The 19,555-nt window shown below is 41.0% G+C and overlaps 2 protein-coding genes across 2 annotated transcripts in view; both read right to left on the bottom strand.

Annotated features, from left to right (window-relative positions):
• Window positions 1-2,554: 2,554 nt before the first annotated feature.
• Window positions 2,555-6,916, bottom strand: cbx8a (chromobox homolog 8a (Pc class homolog, Drosophila)). Its single transcript, XM_015048462.1, has 5 exons — window positions 6,577-6,916; window positions 6,353-6,396; window positions 5,900-5,965; window positions 5,498-5,564; window positions 2,555-3,646 (listed from the first exon to the last, which is right to left on the bottom strand). Exons 1-5 carry the CDS (start codon window positions 6,643-6,645, stop codon window positions 2,849-2,851), a joined length of 1,044 nt encoding a protein of 347 aa, XP_014903948.1. The 5' UTR covers window positions 6,646-6,916; the 3' UTR covers window positions 2,555-2,848.
• Window positions 6,917-14,739: 7,823 nt separating this feature from the next.
• Window positions 14,740-19,555, bottom strand: part of cbx4 (chromobox homolog 4 (Pc class homolog, Drosophila)) — an 11,110-nt gene continuing 6,294 nt past the window's right edge. The window contains exons 4-5 of the mRNA XM_015048456.1: window positions 18,521-18,587; window positions 14,740-16,393 (exon numbers count right to left, since the gene is read on the bottom strand). Coding sequence (XP_014903942.1) covers window positions 14,996-16,393; window positions 18,521-18,587 — 1,465 coding nt within the window. The 3' untranslated portion in view covers window positions 14,740-14,995. The remainder of the gene's footprint in view (window positions 16,394-18,520; window positions 18,588-19,555) is intronic.

Here is a 19,555-nt window from a genome sequence, read left to right as displayed (position 1 = left end):
GTCGGCGAGAGAAACCTGAAGAGCGAACTGAGAGGACAAGCAGAGTGCTGTTCTCTCTCTCTCTCTCTCTCTCTCTCTCTCTCTCTCTCTCTCTCTCTCTCTCTCTCAGGATCCAATTAGTCCCGATCCAGTTGTTGTGGGGGCTGCTGGCCTCTGCAGCCTTTTGTCTTTGCCTCTCTTAAGACCCGGTCAGTTTGAAAAGGCTTCAGCCATCTGTTGAGAGCAGTGCGCTTTTCTGCAGCAGCATTCACTCAGCCGAAGAGGTCCATTATCTTACTTTTAGACTAGTCCCGAAGTGTCCATTCAGGTTCTTTAAACTCCCGAAACTGTTTAAGGTCTGCTTATAAAACGGAGTTTTCAGAGTTAAGTGCGACTATATGGGCACACAGGCTGCAACAGGAGAGAAGGCAAAAACTCAAATTGTTCTCACCATAAAATTTATTTATTTATGGGCAGTTTCATTGCAGCCGCATGATAACAAAAATAAAACCCATTAATTAAACAACGTCAATTATGAGAGCACACATAGGCAGCATGGAGTGGTGCGTGGTTGCGTTTATTTTCCACCTAGTGACATAGAGACGCACAGGCATTTGCTCACATCTGGAAAGGTGGCCTAAAGAGAAGGACGAATTGGAGGAAGAGGAGGAAGAGGAGGAGGGCTGTAACTCATCGGGCTGCAATTTTGTACCTGCAGAGCCGTGTGGAATTAGTTACCAGCTTTCATCAATGATTAATCCAGCCAGGACCAGCAGCTCCACTTCGTTTTAACCTGCTGCCTTTTTTTTTTTTTTCCTGCACACACACGTACACACAAAAAGCTTGGCCATCTTTCAAGTTCTTAGTGGTGCATGGCGACATCTTGTGGAGGTTAAACCCAGTGGCGCGTAACAGGTCGTGAAAACTGTTACGGGGCTTAGAGGCTTTAGGGAGGAGAGAAAAAAAAAACCTGATGAAGGTTTCAGGGTTCATGTCATGTTTCTGCGCTGAACTCTGCGTGTCATAGTAATGAAAACACGCAGGAATCTGATCATATTCACCGGTTCACCGGATCAGCTGTTAGGTTTATTGAGAGTTAAAGTTAATACTGTTAGGTTTATTATTATTATTTAGTGTTGTCACATTTAAGTGAAGTTATAAAGAACAGGTAGAAAGCGACAGAAAAATAAACTGGTTAGAGTGATTATCCAGGATTGTGCAGAGAGAAAGCAAAGTCAAATGAATGGCGGCTTTGTGCCCAGAGTCACAGAGACGCCTGGCTGCTGCAACAGGCCTAATGGATCAAGGTGATGCATGGCATTAATGGAAAATCCCTCCGATCTCTGCAGAACGTCAACCCGAAGCTTCCCTTCAAAGATAATTTGATGCATTTAAAGAAGAAGAAGAACGCTGAAAAAAAATCTCGTTTATCCAAGTCGCGAGGTCAGGGCTTCCTCAGGCGAACAATACACGATGGTTCACTGGGTTTTCAAACTATCACATATTATCATAATTCAGTCTGTTTCATTTGAAGATGTCGTACAACTGCTGTTGTCTTTACAGCCACGTCTGACCTTTGGAGTCCTGAGAATTGCTTTCGGTGCAATAATCTGTTTTAAAGCTTAAAATGTAATCAGCAGCGACTCTGTAATTCAATTAAACTAAATTAAATTATTTTATTCTGCCGACCTTATATGCGTCGCGATGTGCATGCGCAGATTCCACACCTCTGCGTCAATAAATTTACCCTAATTTTTTTTTTTTTTTGAAACGCTGCAACTCTCAATAAAAGAACATAAAGTTCCACAAGAAAGTCTGACTGTCGGAAAGTATTTTCTAAATGAAAGACGAAAGCGTTATTTATGCCTTAGGGCTCAGGGTTGGTAGTAAAATCTTAAGTGTCGATAAAAGAACACTAGGAAAAAATCTCATAAGGTTGCTAAAAAGTTTATTTCATCTTTAATTTCTGATGTTGCTGTTACATTCCTATCTATCTATCTATCTATCTATCTATCTATCTATCTATCTATCTATCTATCTATCTATCTATCTATCTATCTATCTATCTATCTATCTACTGTTTATACCCTGCTCAGGAATTGAAACAAAAACCTTATAACTGTCGGCCAGCTGTTTGCTTGTCTCCATTGATAGTTGGATGATTTATCTTTGGTGTAGAGCTCTAGGACTTTGAGTTTGGAAGGCATCTTTGCCATCACCCCAATCTTTTCTCCACAGATTCTCTATAAGACTTAAGTCGGACCTCTACATGGACCTGCCTAAAATATTAAATTACCGAGGGTAAAATTAGTGGATTATTTTAGACCTAAAAATGATTTGAATAATAAAAAAAGACATATCAGCTTGCCATGGTTCTTGAAAGTGATGCATAGATCTGTCGAGACCTTGACTCCAGAAAATCTGTCTCTGAAAGATCACTTTGCTATTTTAGTCCAAAACAGTCTCTATAATTCGTGATATGGTTTTTATTTTTCTTTAAAGAACAGATTTAAAAACAACGTCGAGCCTTAACTATATATATATATATATATATATATATATATATATATATATATATATATATTTTTCTGTTTATTGAATCACTGCTTCAAGCATGACCGGTCTATGTGCGTTAGTTCTAGTTCAAATTTACTTGTTAAAACTACTATATACTGTCAAAAAAAAGGTCAAAACGAACAACACGTCTTCGTCGTACAATACATGTTTCTTTTTATTTTCTCCAGCAGCGTATTAAATATCTGTATGTACACGTTTGAAAGTTACATAGAAAAGATATAGTCTTACAGTAGGCCTGTTTGTTGGTTAGTTGCGCGTTAATATTCCACGGTGAACTACGACATGAAAATACTCATCTTTTATCTCTGAAAAAGCCTTTAGCGGTGCTGCTCTCTCTGATGGTCACAGTCAACAGGTTCATGGTGACGTCCGTCACCGTCACAGTGTCCCAGTTGGTAAAACAGGGGGTCCAGGTCGGGGCTGACGGCGCGGTCGGGTCGGCCTCTGAGGACAGCACAGCGGCTTGGTGCCTCCGCTCCTCTGCGTTGCGCTGCAGCTTCCCGTGCTGAGGAAAATGCAGCCTGCTCAAACTGTAAGTCCTGTGTCCCTCCGGATCCCTTTTACGCACGCCTGGGCTGAAGGCGCACGCGTACGACAGCCCTGCGTGTTTCTGCTCGCCGCTGGATTTCGGCGTGATCGTGGTCTCCTCCTGAAACCTCTTGGTCAGCTGCAGGAGGCCGTGATCCGAAGTCTCTCCGTGATGATGCAGGCGTCGGGACATGACGGACTGCTCCTCCAGTGACCTGCTCCGCTTCGGGGCTGGCTCCGAGGAGCCGCTGGCGTCGTGCGGATCATAATGCGGGTGTAGCTTCGGCTTGCGACCTCGCTTTTTGGGGGACCGCGTGGACTCCTGGTCCAGGAGAGCTTTCAGCGGAGCGGGCCTGGGCCTCCTCTCCGGCTCCGGGGGTCGAATCGGGACGCTTTCCCCTCTGTTGACCGCGCTCGGCGGGAAGATGGTGGGGACCACTGCCCGTAAACCCTCACGGGCCCTCGGCGTGACGACGGGCTCCGGGATGGGATAGGACACCTGGATTCCTCTGGGAGCCTCTCTTCTGAACTCATACGTCTTCTCCTTAGCTTTGGCTTTGGCCTGAAGACAGTGAGGGTCACAAACAAAGAGTCAGAAAAGAAAGTTTCGCAGAAACAAATTAGATTACCGTCTAGTTTGTTTCAGCGATCCAATTTAATAAGTGAAGCTCATACTTTAAACACAGAGTTATATCGGTTTTTTCTTATAAATTCTTATAAACAATTAGAATATTACAGAAGCCCTACCATGGTATGTAATAGAATATGTTGCTATGGACAACAAACTGCTGAGCTGACAGTTGTCCAGTCAACGTAAAGAAAAAAATTAAATAGCTAAAAAAGTTGTTTTCAGCAAGCATCTTAAAGGAAAGTTGAGCGGAAGGAAAAATGCTGAGCACACCCTTGAGAGAGGATTGTGAAGCAAATAACCCTCTCCAGTTTGAGAGAAAGAGAAAGACACAAGAGGTGGACTGAGGTGGGCAGAGCTTCGAGAGGCACTTCAGCAGATTTATCCATGCTACAACTGTTATATTCCTCGTGTTAAAGCTCTCCTGAACCAGAGAGAATGTCAGAAGCATCACAAGAGGGAGGGAAACTGGACAGGGACTCAGAGGATCCTCTCAGAACAATTCATTCTGCTGACAAACCAGAGAAGCCGATTTCTTTCTCCAGCAGGATTTGGGACTCGCCCACATGCTGTCTGACCGTGATATTCATGTGATTTATTGGCTAGCAAACTGGTTCGTCCTGATCTCAGAAACTATGAAGTATTGTTGAGAGAAAGATGATCAACACGAGGCCAAACAATGCAGATGACCTGAGGGCTATGATTAAGGTAATCTGGGCTTCCATTACACCTAGACAGAGCAATGCAGCTCACGTCCTTTTCAGTGACTTGTCTAAAAAGAAATTATATTGGTTTTATGTAATATTTTCATTCATTTTCTTAGAAACTGTATTACATGTTTTGATGAACTGCAAGTCATTATTTTTAAAAGAAGCAGAAATGAAAGCCTGGAATATGTCACTCTGTGTGTAATGAATCTACATGATACAACATTTCCACTTTTGGTGGTTATAGTTGTTCAAAATGTGTAACCCAGCCAGATTTTTTAACATCTTTGCTACAGGCTAAATTTGGGCAGAAACATATTTCCATATTGACAGCCAGGGTTTGCAGTGCATAGTTACACATTCGCTTTGCTGCTCTTCGCCTGTTTATTATAAATTACAGAAAAAAATGGCAAATATTTTATCATCGCAACATATTCAAAATAAATATCTAAAATGAAGAAAGAAGAAAGAATGTGCGGATTTCATAAAATTCAATTAGAGGTCAAATGGAAGATGTTTAGGTTTCAACAGAGAAAGCGAAGTGCAGACAAGGTGAGAATTAGGGGCAAGGGTGGTTTTCAACTCCCTAATTAAGGCCTTGTTACTAAATGTTACTAGTATAAATACATTTATTAAATATTGAATTGGGATTTCATCCCTCCCTTAAAGTGGAGAATAGCAACTCTTAACCTTTCTGCAACTTTAATCTTCCACCTTTGTCAATTATTCAAATAATAATACAAATAATATTAATATCAGCAATAATACTAAAACTGTAGGGGACATTTTACCAAGGAGATAATTGTGTGGTTCATGTCCTATAAAACTTGGGATTGCATACATTTTTGACTAAAACCGATGCGCATGTATACTTCTAAATTCTTAAATAATTTTTTTTTTTAAAAAAAAGGTCAGTCCTCTCCTCTCTTCCACAGCTTGTTATTTTCTCTCCCTGACAGCATCGGTTTCACTATTGACATGATACTTTAATATAACTCAGAGAATGCTTGAGATGATTCATAATAATAATAATAAAAAAAAAAAGTTTGACAAACGTTTATGAAAAGATTTCCCCCACCTTCAGGAGAAAAGTCTCGGGTTTGGGTCCCCTCTTTTTGGGCCCGAACAGCTCCCTTTCGCGCTCCCTGCGTGATGAGGACAAATCATAAATCAAACTTAATTGCATACGCGCGTTTCTCAACAATTCTGCAATTATCCGAAAAGTTGAAAACATTTGCAAAAAAAAAAAAAAAAGACAAAACTGCAGCCATACCCGAGTTTAAAAGTAATGCTTGTGGGGTTTCGACAAGAAAATCCCAGACGGTCTAGATTATAATCTTCAGTTGACTTTCAATGTCAATTGAAGATTATAATCTAGACCGGGTGATTTTATTATGAGTGCAAGTTTTTGCGGTGCAGACTGCACGGTGCCATCTCCTCTCTGCAGAGAGGCCTACTGGTGCGCTGTCAACCATCTCACCTCTCCTCGAAGGCGGCGAACAACCGCTCGTCCAGGATGTTTTCCTCCGGCTCCCAGGTGCTATACCTGTACCACAGAAACCAGAAGTGCCTTATTTATTTGACTCAGACCTCGTGTCAATCGTTCTGTCACGCCGTGTGTGCATGTGTGTTGTTGTTCTTTCTTTCTTTTTTTTTTTTCTACATGTGAAAGCTGCGTGAAGCTGCCATCATAGCGGACCATGACGCATGCTGACTTCTTGCCTCAGCCGAAGCGCGTGGACGTTACAAAGCGACACAATCGGGTGTTTTTACCAACACCTGACTGGCGCATACTGCGTCACCGAAAGCACAGAACGCAGAAAACGCAGAAAATGCGTGCAAAAAAAAAAATAGCATGCCAGGCGCTGCAGTTGTAAGATCGACCAGGATGGAGCGCTGTCCTTCGCTGCCTCTGCTGTTTTTCTGTACTCACTTCTGAGACCAGCCCTTCCATTTCACCAGATATTCCCAGCGACCCTGCAAAAAAAAAAAAAAAAAAAAAAAAAAGAAAAAAAAAAAGAAAAAGAGAGAGAATCAGATCCAGAACGACATTCAGGTTATCGGTGAACTGGCCCGTCGAGCCCTCACGGACACATGTTTTTGCGTAACAGATGCTGTCGGAGCGGTGTGGGTGGGGGAGAGAAAAGCGGCGAATACCCGTCTGATCCGCCGTTTGATGATGGACTCGGCTGCAAAGACGCTCTCGCCGACAGCCGACAGCTCCATGATTCACCATGCAACCACGTCGATTTCTGCCGCTTTTATTATTTCTGGCTTCCCCCTTTTCGTCCTCTCCGGGGCTGTTTAATTCCGCACATCCCATAATACGCAATCTGGAGTGGACGTCATCACGTCTTTTTCTTGTTGCCAGGCACCGCGGAAGGGGTAGGACGGATCGCTGGTGGAGCACATTCGCTCAGTTGTTGCTACGTGCTCCGGGTCTCTGAGCGGAGGGGAGGAGCCCTGGCGCTCTGGCTGCTGTACAGGAATGTCTGGCACAGTGCGGGGAGCCAAGCCGAGGAGAGTCCCGGAGAGGGGTCCGATGACCGGGTGCGGGGTGGGGAGGGGGTCCTGGAGGGGAGTGGGTAGGGGGGCAGAACCACAGCGGAGTGCAAATCATTTCATCATTTTCTGTTGTAGAAACTATGGAGAAGAGAAGTGAGAATATGTTTAATTAAAGACACAAACACACACACACAAAAAAATTCCGCAATTAAAAATCTGAAAAACATACATGGAAATAAAAGAAAAGAAAATACGAAAACAAATAAACAGCACAATCATAAATAATATATGCACATGCAACAAACGGTCCCGAGGGAAAAGAAACAAAAAAAAAACTAAATCAAGGCTGACTGTCCTCATGGCTTCTCAAATGATTAGTTAAGACATATTACTTTATAAATTGTGAGACAGATGTGATTCATTAACAGTTTCTCGTGCAAAATATAACAAGGCCATAGAGCTTCTATGAGTAAATTGATGTGTGCGCTTTAGGGATTAATTGGGATTTTGCGCCGTGTCTCTTTAAAAAAAAAAAAAAAAATCACGAAACTGTTTAAAAAGACATGAGGCTCAAAAAGAGTTCTGATGACAGGTTGTTGTAATTTGTTATTGTTTTTTCCGCGTTAGAAATTTTCAAGTCATATTCCAACAATTGCTGTATTTATTTATTTATTATTTCATTTTGGTTTAAGGCTACTCAATGTAGTATAAAAAATGTAAAATGTAAACTGATTTATATATTTTAATATTTTTCAGTTTAATCATAATCTAATGAGACAACTGTGTGGGACAATTGGCAGAAGTTAAACTACATGAACCTTATTTCATGTGGAGAAAAAAATCGTTTAGTAATTCAGTAGAAAAAAAAACTGAAACTGTTTCTTATCTCTAGGTCTAAAGTTGATCGTGTGAAACTGAATGACGGGAGAAAAATCTCGAAGTTGCATAAAATTTTAAATTTTGGGAAACCAAACAAAGTAAAACAAATATTTTTATTTTTTTTATATATATTGTTTTTAAGTCTGATACATTTCATGTTTAACCCTTGCAATCGTCTTTGGATTTCTGTAAAGCTCCACATATGCTATTTTTTTATATAGTGGTTGGGAAAATAATGCAGAAATGCTTAGGGTATTTTTTTTTTCTTTGATTTTTAACAATAATGATATTTTTCTTTGTTATCTATTTATTTATTTATTTATTTACTTATTTATTTTAACTTAACTGTTCCTTTGCTTTCCTTCTTCTCTCAAAACATTGTCATAACAGATGTAGATATTAAAATAATTATTTTTAATTAATTACATTTATTCATGAAAATTATTATTATTATTATTATTATTATTATTATTATTATTATTATTATTGTAAACCATGGATCATTTAAATGTAGGAACTGTTATAGGATACCACGATTTTTATGTATTTGTTACTTCTTGACTTCTTCACAGAAAGCTGATTCTGTCTTTTTTTTTTTTTTTTTTTTTTTTTTTTTTTTTTTTTGCTTAATTTCTTACTAATTTATCCAGGTTCATTACAGACTGCTTTTCTTTTTCAGTTTAATTAAGCTTCTTTCTGTGTCCCAATTTTCCGCATTCCAGATTTACAGTTAAACTGAGCGACTGCAAACGACAATTTCTGCCTGTGGGAAGAAGAAAGTCCTCTTATTCCAAGACTCGTGCCAAATCTTGAAAAGTTGCGCAGAACTCTTTACTTCCCAAAATCATTACATCGACCAGCCATTTTTAATTACGAGTAAAAATTAAATTAAGCTAAATTCACGGGTCTGAAACATCTTAAATGTTGCTATGAACACTGTTTCTGGTGGGCTAAAGGAAAAGCTGACATTTTATTCATTCTGATAAGGACGATCCAAAGTCAAGACAGCATTTGGGTGGTAATGGGAATGTACTACATTAATGTCTGTGGCAAACTCCTTCAGGTTTTTTGTTTGTAATGAGATGAAAATGTAGGCTGGGCAGCCCGTACAGGCAGGCCTGTATGAGTCGATTAAGTGAATAAATAAATGTTCTGTCGCTCAGTTACATAATTAGTGACTATAAGTTTTCAGTTGATAGTTGCGACTGTCTCATTTTGGTCAAGTGATGACATTTGACTTTTTTTTCTTTTTTTTAAAAGCCCTTTTGGGGCTTTTGGAAAAGATAAACTCAGAGGGAAAAAATACTGACGGGGTGACATCATGTTAGGAGAACTTATATTTAACACAAATATTTGGGTAGTTAAAGAAATTAAGGGATTAAAAAAAAATTCGATCTGTGCGAAGTTGATCTTGTTCTTTGCTCTTGGTGTTGTCGAATGAAGGTGTGCCTTGCCGCAGATTTCCCTGAGGTGGCCTTAATAGGAGGTTTTCAATCAGCTTCTGGCTTTCTAAAATAGATTCAGAATCAAACAGTTAAATTGGGACCCGGTCTGAGCCAGAAGACAGTCGGTCTCCACCGTTTAAAGCTGCAGGCGGCTGCATGTCTCTGGTTTTATCCCCAGATCGTTAATGCGAAATTGACACGTTCGGTGCTTTATCGCGTCTGATGAAACTCTCCCCGGCTGCGACGCACACAAAGACGCGGCGCGGTGCGGCGAGGCACGGGTGGACAAAAGATGCGCCGAGGCAGCCTCCGACGAAATATGAACCACCATTTTGATACTCTCAGCGCGCAGACCGACATTTCCTGTCGGTGCCGGAATGACTGAAGCCTACACGGTTTTGCTGCGGAGGCTGGTGGTGGTGCGCGGCGCCCACACGGCACGCCGCTTCTGCCGCTGCCGCGGTTCTCCATATTTGGACGAGAGCAGCAGCCGCAATGGCGACGGGCGCACATGAATGCACAGAGCAGGCTCTGTGAGAACATTATTGGCTATCTGGTTTCTGGGCAACACGCTGCTCACTGCTCGCTGTCCCACTTACTCTCCGAGCGACATTTTGTGCTGAAAGGTGCCTCAAACACAAAACCGCACGGCAGAAACTCGAAGCCGCGTGACCCTGCAGCTTTGCATGATTTTTCAGGGCGACGCTTGGCGTCATGTAGAGAATGCGCAGCGCTTGTCATTTATCACGCTGTCGGTTTGACATATTCCGACATGCACGTTGATGACAAAGCATCTCCATGACGCATACGTTAAAGCTTAAATTAAATCGTCAAGCAATGCAACAGAGGCATTATTCAAGAGACGCTTCAATTTCATTTTCCACATAATAACCAAATGCATTTCTGCAATCTTGAGGCCATCACAGGCCTGCAGCGGGTCACACATAAGCGTCAAAATAAAAGCACCTTTATGCAGACAGCAGCAGCAGCAGCCGCCACCACCGCCGCCGCTGCAGCTTGGTATGATGATAAAAGGGGAATGTGAAACATCACACTTGGTCTATAAATACGTTGGCCGGCTCAGAGATGTTTCAGTTTCCTATAAAGCCACTGATGCATGGCGGGCTGACGCACACATGGTTCAAAGCCGTGGACACTTAGAAGCACAAGCGCTCCCATCCAACCAGTTTCACACTTCGCTCCGAAAATGCCTCTGGAACATGGCTTGTGAGAGTTAAATCGTGCGTGACCGTTTTAATTTGCCACATCAATGTGCCTCGCTTGACGCATTTGATACACGTAATTGTATCAGTCCACTTCCTGCAGAACAAAACCCGAAGGTTGTTTTATTTTTTTTTCTTTTCCCCCTCATTCTGTTTACTTTAGGGAGGTTGCAAAAATTCTCATTTTAATGGATCAAATGCGCCAAGACATATCATCAGTCTCAAGTAAAACTTCCGATCAAATTTCAGTCACACGTTGAGATACTTAAACATCAAAGTTCGTGAAGATGCTCTTTGAAAGTATGAAGAAAATACAAATAAATAAATAAATAAATAAATAAATAAATAAATAAAAAGGTTGTGAAAGTTTAGAACATTTCGGAAATGGTGTCTACTCATGACCAAATATGGAAGTCCTAAAGTGGCCAAACCGCATAAATTCACACTGAAAAAAAGTGATTTTAAAAAAAAAAAAAAAAAAACTTTTTGAAATTAGCTAACACCAGAAAATCTTTAAGGAAGGGTATAGCAAAACTTTTCTTTGTTTGTCTGACGTCTAGCTGTTTTAAAAAATCATTTCTGCCTATTACAAGTGCAGTCCAGTTTATTTTTACATGATAAAGTGTTCAAGAACATTAAGAGAAATGACAGACCAACAGTATATATATGTATAAAATTTGTGGAGGCAGCATCATGCTGTGGGGTCCAATATGGGACCAAACATTAGCAGGTCAGAACTGATGGACTGAGCTGAAGCACAGCCGGTAAAGAAAAGGTGAAAAAGACTGAATAAAAATTATAATCTGAAAGAAAACTTACAAAGGTGGCCCCTATCGCTATAGTAGCAGCTGGGATACAATGCTCAGTTCAGATATATTAAGATCATCTTACTTTTTAAAATAAATTCTGATTCTGGGAACATTTTTTCACCTGATGCTGACAAGGTTTTGAGTGCTTCAGTCTAACCTTTTCAGGGAAACGTTCACAGGGATGAAATGCGCTAACTTTTTAATGTAAACCGTAGCCTAATCAGCAACAAGTTAATAATTCTTGAACAACTGCTTGTGAACGCAACTTTAAATTATGAAATAGTGAATGCAACTTTACCACAATTACAGAATTGCCAGCTGGTGCAACTGTAAACCATGCTTGTGTGAAATCAAGTTCTAGCTGGGTGTTGGAAGCTGCAGAGTTCGCTGATATCTCAGGACGACCTGATCGCTTCAATCCCAGAGGTTTGTCTAAAGTAGTCCAGACCCATCTTATCACGTGAAAACTCACCGGACCTTCCAAAACGCTCAACATTTAGAATGATTTAGTTTGCTCAGAAATTGAGGCGCCAGCTCATCCTCTACATGTTCATGATTGATGCCGTTTTGAAAGTCTCTTGCATGTCTTGTCCTTTCTGTCTGCCTTTTAAAGCGGTCTGAGTTGTCTAAGTCAACATTCTTTGATTGGCGCCTCCTAAAGGACACCTTGCACACATTCCAGAACCTTTCTGTCTGAGCAAATGCATTCAACAGTTAATCTTTCAGCCTGAGATCTCAGTTCAGCGCAACAACAGAAAAAACTATTTCCGTCTGTGTGCCCTGAGAGCAGAATCTTGGCTCCAGGCCTTCAGTGACCTTTTATTGTGGAGGCCATGCAACATTTGGCTGAGGCACGAAGAGGTCAGAGTTTACAGTTCATTCGGAGCAGCTTTGTGATCCTGCAGTGAGGATAATCTGACAATATTGTGGAGTAAGAAAAAAACAAAATAAACAAAACAAAAACTGCTGTCTCACTGTGACAAAGGCCACCTAAACACAGTCTTTTACAACTACTTACCCACTGTTCCGGGAAGAATCGGCTACATTATAATTAGAAGTCATTTCAGCACCATTTCCTGCAAAGCACACCCACAATGACTGATTATTCACCTTCCATAAAGGTTTTCGTTTTCCTCCAAGATAAGACTTAAAAATTACACAATCGCTTCTTCTGGCCTCTTCCACTTTCCGATCATGTTGGATGTTTACATTCCTGCTCGGATTCAAGTCGAAGTAGGGAAATAATGCACAGCTGAGGTTTTAATAACACGAGTGACCGGTGCAGTTATGCAACACAGAGAGCCCTTTGTGCAGGATAGTTTGCGATTATGCAACTCAATCTGTTTTTACAAGCTCAGCCTCATAAACACAAGTTGTTTTTTCTTTTAGTTCTCTGTTGTTTTTTCTTTTTTTTGCCTCACATGTGCATTTGTTTCTTTTTGGAAATCGGGGAAAATACCAAAGTCTGCAGAATGAAGAAAAAAAAAAACAACAAACATTAGAAATACCAGCGCGACAACATGCCACAGGTCAAATCTCCGTCTTTATTGTGAGACATACCATCCAGGGAGCCGGGCGTACACGGTCAGCCAGTACAGCATACTTTATAACAATCATTTCCACTTTAAACAGAGTGCAAAGACGAAGCGAAGGAAAAACAAAAAGGAACTCTGGAAAATCCCTCGAGATGAAACTGTTCGGTGGAAACAAAGCACAGAATGCAGATTCTGCTTTTTTTTTTCTTTCCTTCTTTTTAACTAAAACTTTAACATCAATAAATAAGCACTCTTCATTTTCATCAACGCAGCCTTTTTGTTTTAGCATTCTGACTGGATTTGCATTAAATGTGCGGGAAAGGCCATTAGGACTCAAACGTTGCTGTGTAGCTTACATCCAACAGCTTTCTAACCATCAGCAGCATGGATAATCAAAACGGCTTGGACGCTCAGGACATCACTATGAAGTCCCATTTAGTCTGTGTAATTAACAACCTTGGTAGCTTTCAGATTATTACAGTGAGCTTTGACAGAGAAAACCATGACATGAGCTCTTGCATTTCAAGAAGTAGAAAGCAAAACTTTGACTTAGTGAAACTCAAGTAACAGGAGTCATTTTATATATATGAGTGACAATTTTTTAGGAGCTCTGGGATTTGGGAGTAGATTAAATATATTAAAAGGAATAATTCTGCTTTTTTTAAATGAGGTTCTGAGGAGCTAAAATCAGTAATATGTCCATTTCTGGTAGAGGGAAGAGATCACATAGCAGTGAGTTTGTTAAGTTAATAAAATATAAGATTAGTAGAAGGATAATAGTTAGGTAGACGTGTCTCCCATTTTTGCCTTCCGTAGCAACTTAAACTCGAAGTGGTTGCTCACACCGTCATAAAGAAATTTCAAAAGTGGACAGTAGGAGGAAAATATCAACAATTTGCAAGTCATATTTGGTCTGTGATGGGTCTTGTTGAATAAAAAAATCTTAAAAAATGTGGATATTAGGACAGATATGCGTTTCTGACTCAGCCAGTCCCATGTCTGAGGACCTTAGCATAATTTAATTTGGGGGCTCAACTCAATCAAGCCTCTTATATTTGCTTTTTTTTTGGTGAATTTTGCAATTTGCATCTAACACAACTGAGGCAGATTGATATTGTTTAGCAACATTGAAGTCGTTAAGCTGAGAATACATCACAAATTTAACAGCATTTTTAAAAATCTGTAAAAAAAAAAAACATCATTGCATCTTACAGATGTAAACATTTGAAGAGTTAAAGTTGATAATATAAACTGAAGGCGAACCATTAGCCTCCCCATCACTGACGGGACTTATTCTCCTTTCCACAAACTTTCAGTATAAATTTTTCTTTTTCCCAAACAATTACTGACACTAACTTTAAAGAACCTCACTTGGGGAAAAAAAACAACAAAAAAACATAAGCAATCTCTTTCACGCCTCAAGCACTTCCTAAAATTAAGGTAGATAAGTTTGACTTGTAGATCTGATTCATTTCAGTCTGCAGTCAGATTGCTTCGAAGGAGCAGACACATGTCTGTGCCCAGCAGCTCGTGTTTACACTGTATCCTGACACACCCGCTTTTTGAATTTGCATGTCATGGCGAGTAACTTTTTTTGTTTTTCCTTTTTTTAAACAGCCCACAAACAAAACACAAAACTAAATATGCCAATGCACAATGAGGGGTCTGTCTATTACAGCAACAAAATAATCTGTGACTGTTTCTCCAATGGGAGTGACACAAGCAAAACATATGAAAATGCATTAAGTGCTTTAAATTCGATCTGCAACCGCAGTCCACTCACAAATCTTCTCTTCGACCGACATGAACAGATATTAGTAATACGAAACATGTATAAACCTTCATATATCTCGGGTTATAAGTTTGGTACAAGTATGAAAAAACAGCGATAGTTCCCTCCTTAAGCTCAATATGACAAAGATTTTTTGTTTTTGGTGGAGAATCCCCCACCAGAGTGATGCATTCGCTCAAATAGTCGAGGGCACTTTCTTGGCTACAACATCACATCGGAGTTACAGTATAAAATGTCATAGGAAACATACTGTATTTGACTTATAAATTATAAATTTCAATATGTACAAAATTCTTGTGTTTTTCTTAATTTTTTTCTACATATGCACATATTCACAGGATCAGCCAATCAGAAGCTGGGAGTCACTTTTATTTTTAAAAATTTTTTTTTAGAAAGAAACGTATTCCTTAAAGGTGACCGTGAGGCTGTTTGTCGTGATGTCAGTGATGATGATGTTCCCCATAAAAGGGGAGATTTTTTTCGCAGGTTCCTCTGGAGATTTTTCACAGGATTTCTGCGTGTTATCCTTGACAGGAGGTGTGTCTTCAACGGCAGGCTCCGCCTCCACCGGCGGCTGGACTTCTGCCTCCACCCGCCTCCTGTTTTTGGGGCAGCTGAGGTCCATCGGCTCCTCCTGGCTTCCGTTCGCGTCGTACGTCGCGCACGTACTGCTGTGACGCGCCACGCTGCAGTGGAGGTCCATGGGTTTGTCCTGAGGTGGCGTGACCGCAGCCGTCGGCACGCTCAAGCTCCTGGACGCCAGGAGGATTTTACCAACGTTCCTGTCCTCCACCGGATCCGACAGCTTCCTTTTCCGGTCGCAGGGGAACGAGGGGATCCGGATTTGGTTGACGGCCGTAGGCGTCGGGATGGCCGTGTCGGCGGTCCAAGACGTTGGCGGGGAGCTGGCCGTCAGCTGCAGGGGCAAGTCGTCCGGTAAATCCGCCTGGCCGCGGGCCACTTCGGTGTTGTATTCCTCGGCTGTGCTCGGAGATGGTTTGGAAAAATGCCTGTCTTTGGGGGAACACTTCAAGGGATGCTCTGCGACAGACACGGAGCTGCCCTTACAGATCTCTTTGGGAATCCCGTTCTCCGGGTGTTCAGTCATTTTGGCCCCAGGCGGCGGGTTGTTCTCTTGTGTTTTGGAGCTTTGCGTTTTCTCTTCTCTTGACGATTCCCTGTGTTTATCCTTTGCTCCGTGAACCTTGTTGCCGTCCATGTATTTGCTCATGACAATAACAATGCGTCCGTTCTTGTTTTTGTTCTTGATTATCTTCATTTTGCTGCTCACGGAGCTGGGCAGAGTAGCCTCCTTAGGGTTGGGCTTTAGGGCGTTCTCCCTTTGCGCATCTTTAACCGGTTTCCTCACCTCCACCGCCAGCTCTTTGACTTTGCTCAAGCACCCGGTGTCTTTGTTCCGGATCCATTTCTGCTGCAGGGCCAAAGGTAGGTTCCACCCGGGATTCGCAAGCTTGTTGGCTGTCTCCTGAACTTTGACCACCTCCTTCAGCCTCGAAACCTGCGCATCATACATGTATGGGTCGGGCTCGTAATGGTGGTGCTTCTTGCTGTTAAGCTGGTAGATGAACTTCTTTTTGCTGTTGTTCAGAGCGTCGGCAGGGATCTCCTGGCTGTTGGGTTGGTACTGATGGTGCTTTTTGCTGTTCAGCTGGTAATGCTGCGGCTGAGGACGCTGGACAGGATCCAACTTAAAGGTTCCCTCTGCATCCTGGACCGTTTCCTCAAGTCCGGCTGGGATGTTTGACCTCCGGGCAAATGATGGCACCTTAGCGGAAGACAGGAGAGGGTGGTTAATCATTCTACCCATATTCTGACACCCTTATTTGACAGGACCTCTGGAAAAATGTGAACTATAGACACCAAAATTAAAAGAAAATAGTAACAATAGCCTCCTCAAAGTATCTCATCTGTAACATGGGAGAAACTAAAACTGCCAAAGGATGGTGAGGGGGGATGAAAAGGTGATTTCCAATTTCATATATTTTTAATTTTTCCATTTCGTATTTCTCATTTCTGGGTTTCACCATTTATTCCACCCTTTATTTGCTCGGTAACACTTTATTTGAAGGGGGGTGAATAAGACTGACATGATACTGTTATTAACATGACATAACCTGTCATGAACATGAATAAGCCTTCATGAATATTTATGACTGTTGTCATAAAGTGTCATTCGGTAAATTATGACACTTTTAATACAAAGTTGACATTATTCAAAATGTCTGTTATGACAACTTGACGTTAACCAAGAAATCATTACTGATATAAATTTGTTATAAAATAATTACTGATTGCTCTTTAAAAATTAGGTAACTTTATGTTATTAAAGGTAAAGTTTAAACAGTAATGACTTCTTGGTTAATGTCAAGTTGTCATAGCAAAGACATTTTGAATAATGTCAACTTTGTATTAAAAGTGTCATACTTTACCAAATGACACTTTATGACAGCAGTCATAAATATTCATGAAGGCTTATTCATGTTCATGACAGGTGTTATGACCTATTTATGAAAGTGTCATGACAGTCTTATTCAACCCCCTTCAAATAAAGAGTTACCATTTGCTCGAGTCTGTTGAATAATCTCACAATAAAAAAGTGGGTTCTGAAAAGAATAGTGAGGGGATCTAAACAGTCTCTTGGAGTCTACGCAATCCGTCACATGTTTTTTATGCACTTCATACGTTTAGGTTTTACCCTTTAAATCATTCATTTGATGTAATCTGTTGAACAATCCCAGACAGGCAAAATGAAGAGAGGCCTGAAAAGTAGTTTTATCTATTTTTTGTTGTTGTTTGTATTTTCAAATTTTATCATCCATTTTCCCTAATCTGTTGATCCCAAAAACCAATACAACTTGAACCTTTTGATCTGCTGCCACCAGGCAAATGGACCAAACATCAAAAACAGAACCACCTGCTACACAGATTTCTGCCTTAACATATTAAAATAGAGAATTGCTGAAATGATTATGCACTTTGCATCGTTTGACTTAATTTATGGTTTATTTATGATGCGTGTTAATGCCTTTTACAAACTAATCTCTTAAATGATCCCAGATAATCTTCTTTTGTTGTGCACTAGATGCTTTACAATTAAACACCCTCGATATGCAAAAGAACATGATGCAACATTTTCATGGTATGAATGCAATAAAGTCTGTTTTACAGGTGGAGCTGCTTGATTATCCCCATGCAATAAGGTGCAAGAGCAAAACAACCAATCAGGACTCATTTTAAAGCTCTACGCCCCTTTCGACCCCAAACCCCTGGCTGACCCCGCAGCCGTCAGAGGGGCACCACAGTGAAACGATCAGGACGCTCCGAACTGCGACCTCAGGGTCACAAAAGTGCCACCAGACATGTCACGCTCTGCCCCCGATTGCCGGCCACGTGGCACGCCTCTTCGGGAGCAACGCTGCACAGCAATTGGGACGGACTCGAAATATATAATCACGCTTGGCTCTAAAAGCGCTGCAGTAAATGCTTCGGCTAAGAGAGTCAAAGGATTATCCTTTCTTTGTCCCAAAACATGACATAAAAGAAAGAAAGCCTCCTGCAAACACCGTTTGGTGCAAAAAGGAAGATTTATGGTCACTTTGAAAGGTAACAACCAGGCTTTGCTTGGTTGCTTTGCATGAAAATTAATAAGCCCACAGATAAAATGAGTACACTCAAGCAGGATGTTTTGAACCTCAGGCAAGGTTCACAGTTTCAGTTTGAGTGTCAAGATAAATCCACTGTGGAGGGCTCCCTCCCACACTCTCTTCTTCACTTAAAGAAAAGCACGCTGGCAGCAGGTGTGGCACACCTGACTCTGCTCCCATTCTCTTGAACCGCTTACAAAGTGAAACTCGCTGAAGTGGTTTAAGGTGATGAATCATCAAGAAAATACCTGAAGCAGAAGATGTTTTGGTTTCGGCCCCCGCTTTCGGTATCCCATCATCTGCTCCTGCCTCTCTCTGAGAAAAGAAAAGATCATTATGTGAGCATTACCAGACACCTTCAAAATCTAATTACACCTTATGGGAAACGACAGGTTTTCACTCGTTTTCCTCCACCTATTATTCAAGGTCAAAAGTGGAGCCGTGATTCGGAGCAGTAATGAATGTCCAAACGCTGCGAAGCATTTTGATCCCTATTTGCATAGCTCTCCATGGTAATCAGCCCATTCCATATTCTCATTATCCTCAAAAAATTCAATTAGGGGACGTCTTTGAAACGTCCACCCTTCCTCCTCTGACAGTCAGCCATTGAAATCTTCCACATTCTATGCTGCAACCACAAATTTAATGTATTTTATTCCTTTGTTTTTTTGGTTTTTTTTAGATGGACCAAATCAAAACAGCCTGAATGCACCATTCCCACTGCGAAACAAGAGGGTGGCAGCAACATGGTGTGTGTACATCTGTTCTTTAGCAAGGACAAGGAAAATTGAATTAATGAGAAGACAGATAGGGCGAAAAAACACAGGGCGATACTTGGAGAAAAGCTGTTAGAGGCTACAAAATAATAAAAGCGCATCTCTGTTAAGATGGTCCAATCAAAGTCCAAACTGAAATCCAACTGAATCTCCAAATTTGAAAGAGTTGAGATACATTTACAGCAGGAACGCAAAAGAAAATTTGTCCTCAAGATATCCGAAGACAGTAGAGACATACTCCACATACTTCTTACATGAAAATTCCAAATAAAACATGAAGGTTTGCAGTTTTAGTGTGACAAAATATGGTATCACTTAAGGAATACGAATAGTTTTGGATTGTACTGTAAATATGGCAGTGAAAAAAAAAAAAGCACAGAAAGTCTATGGAAAAACCTTTCGAAACCGTTTCCAATGAGAAGGGACTGGGACATGTGTTATTATAACAGAACTGGTCAGATCAAGGACAGCCCCATGTGCGAGAAATCACCCTCTGATATAAGCCTT

Source organism: Poecilia latipinna, unplaced genomic scaffold, assembly GCF_001443285.1.
Source record: "Poecilia latipinna isolate Pla-1442-1.1 unplaced genomic scaffold, P_latipinna-1.0 Scaffold42, whole genome shotgun sequence".
Taxonomy (NCBI): domain Eukaryota; kingdom Metazoa; phylum Chordata; class Actinopteri; order Cyprinodontiformes; family Poeciliidae; genus Poecilia; species Poecilia latipinna.
This window is presented reverse-complemented; position numbering and strand designations above follow the sequence as displayed.

Excerpts from the sequence above, each read along its gene's own strand:
- cbx8a (XM_015048462.1), bottom strand. The coding sequence starts at position 6,645 with ATGGAGCTGTCGGCTGTCGGCGAGAGCGTCTTTGCAGCCGAGTCCATC. Across the intron at positions 6,397-6,576 it reads TCAAACGGCGGATCAGACGG|GGTCGCTGGGAATATCTGGT; the intron begins GTATTCGCCGCT and ends TTTTTTTTGCAG. Across the intron at positions 5,565-5,899 it reads TTCGCCGCCTTCGAGGAGAG|GGAGCGCGAAAGGGAGCTGT; the intron begins GTGAGATGGTTG and ends CTCATCACGCAG.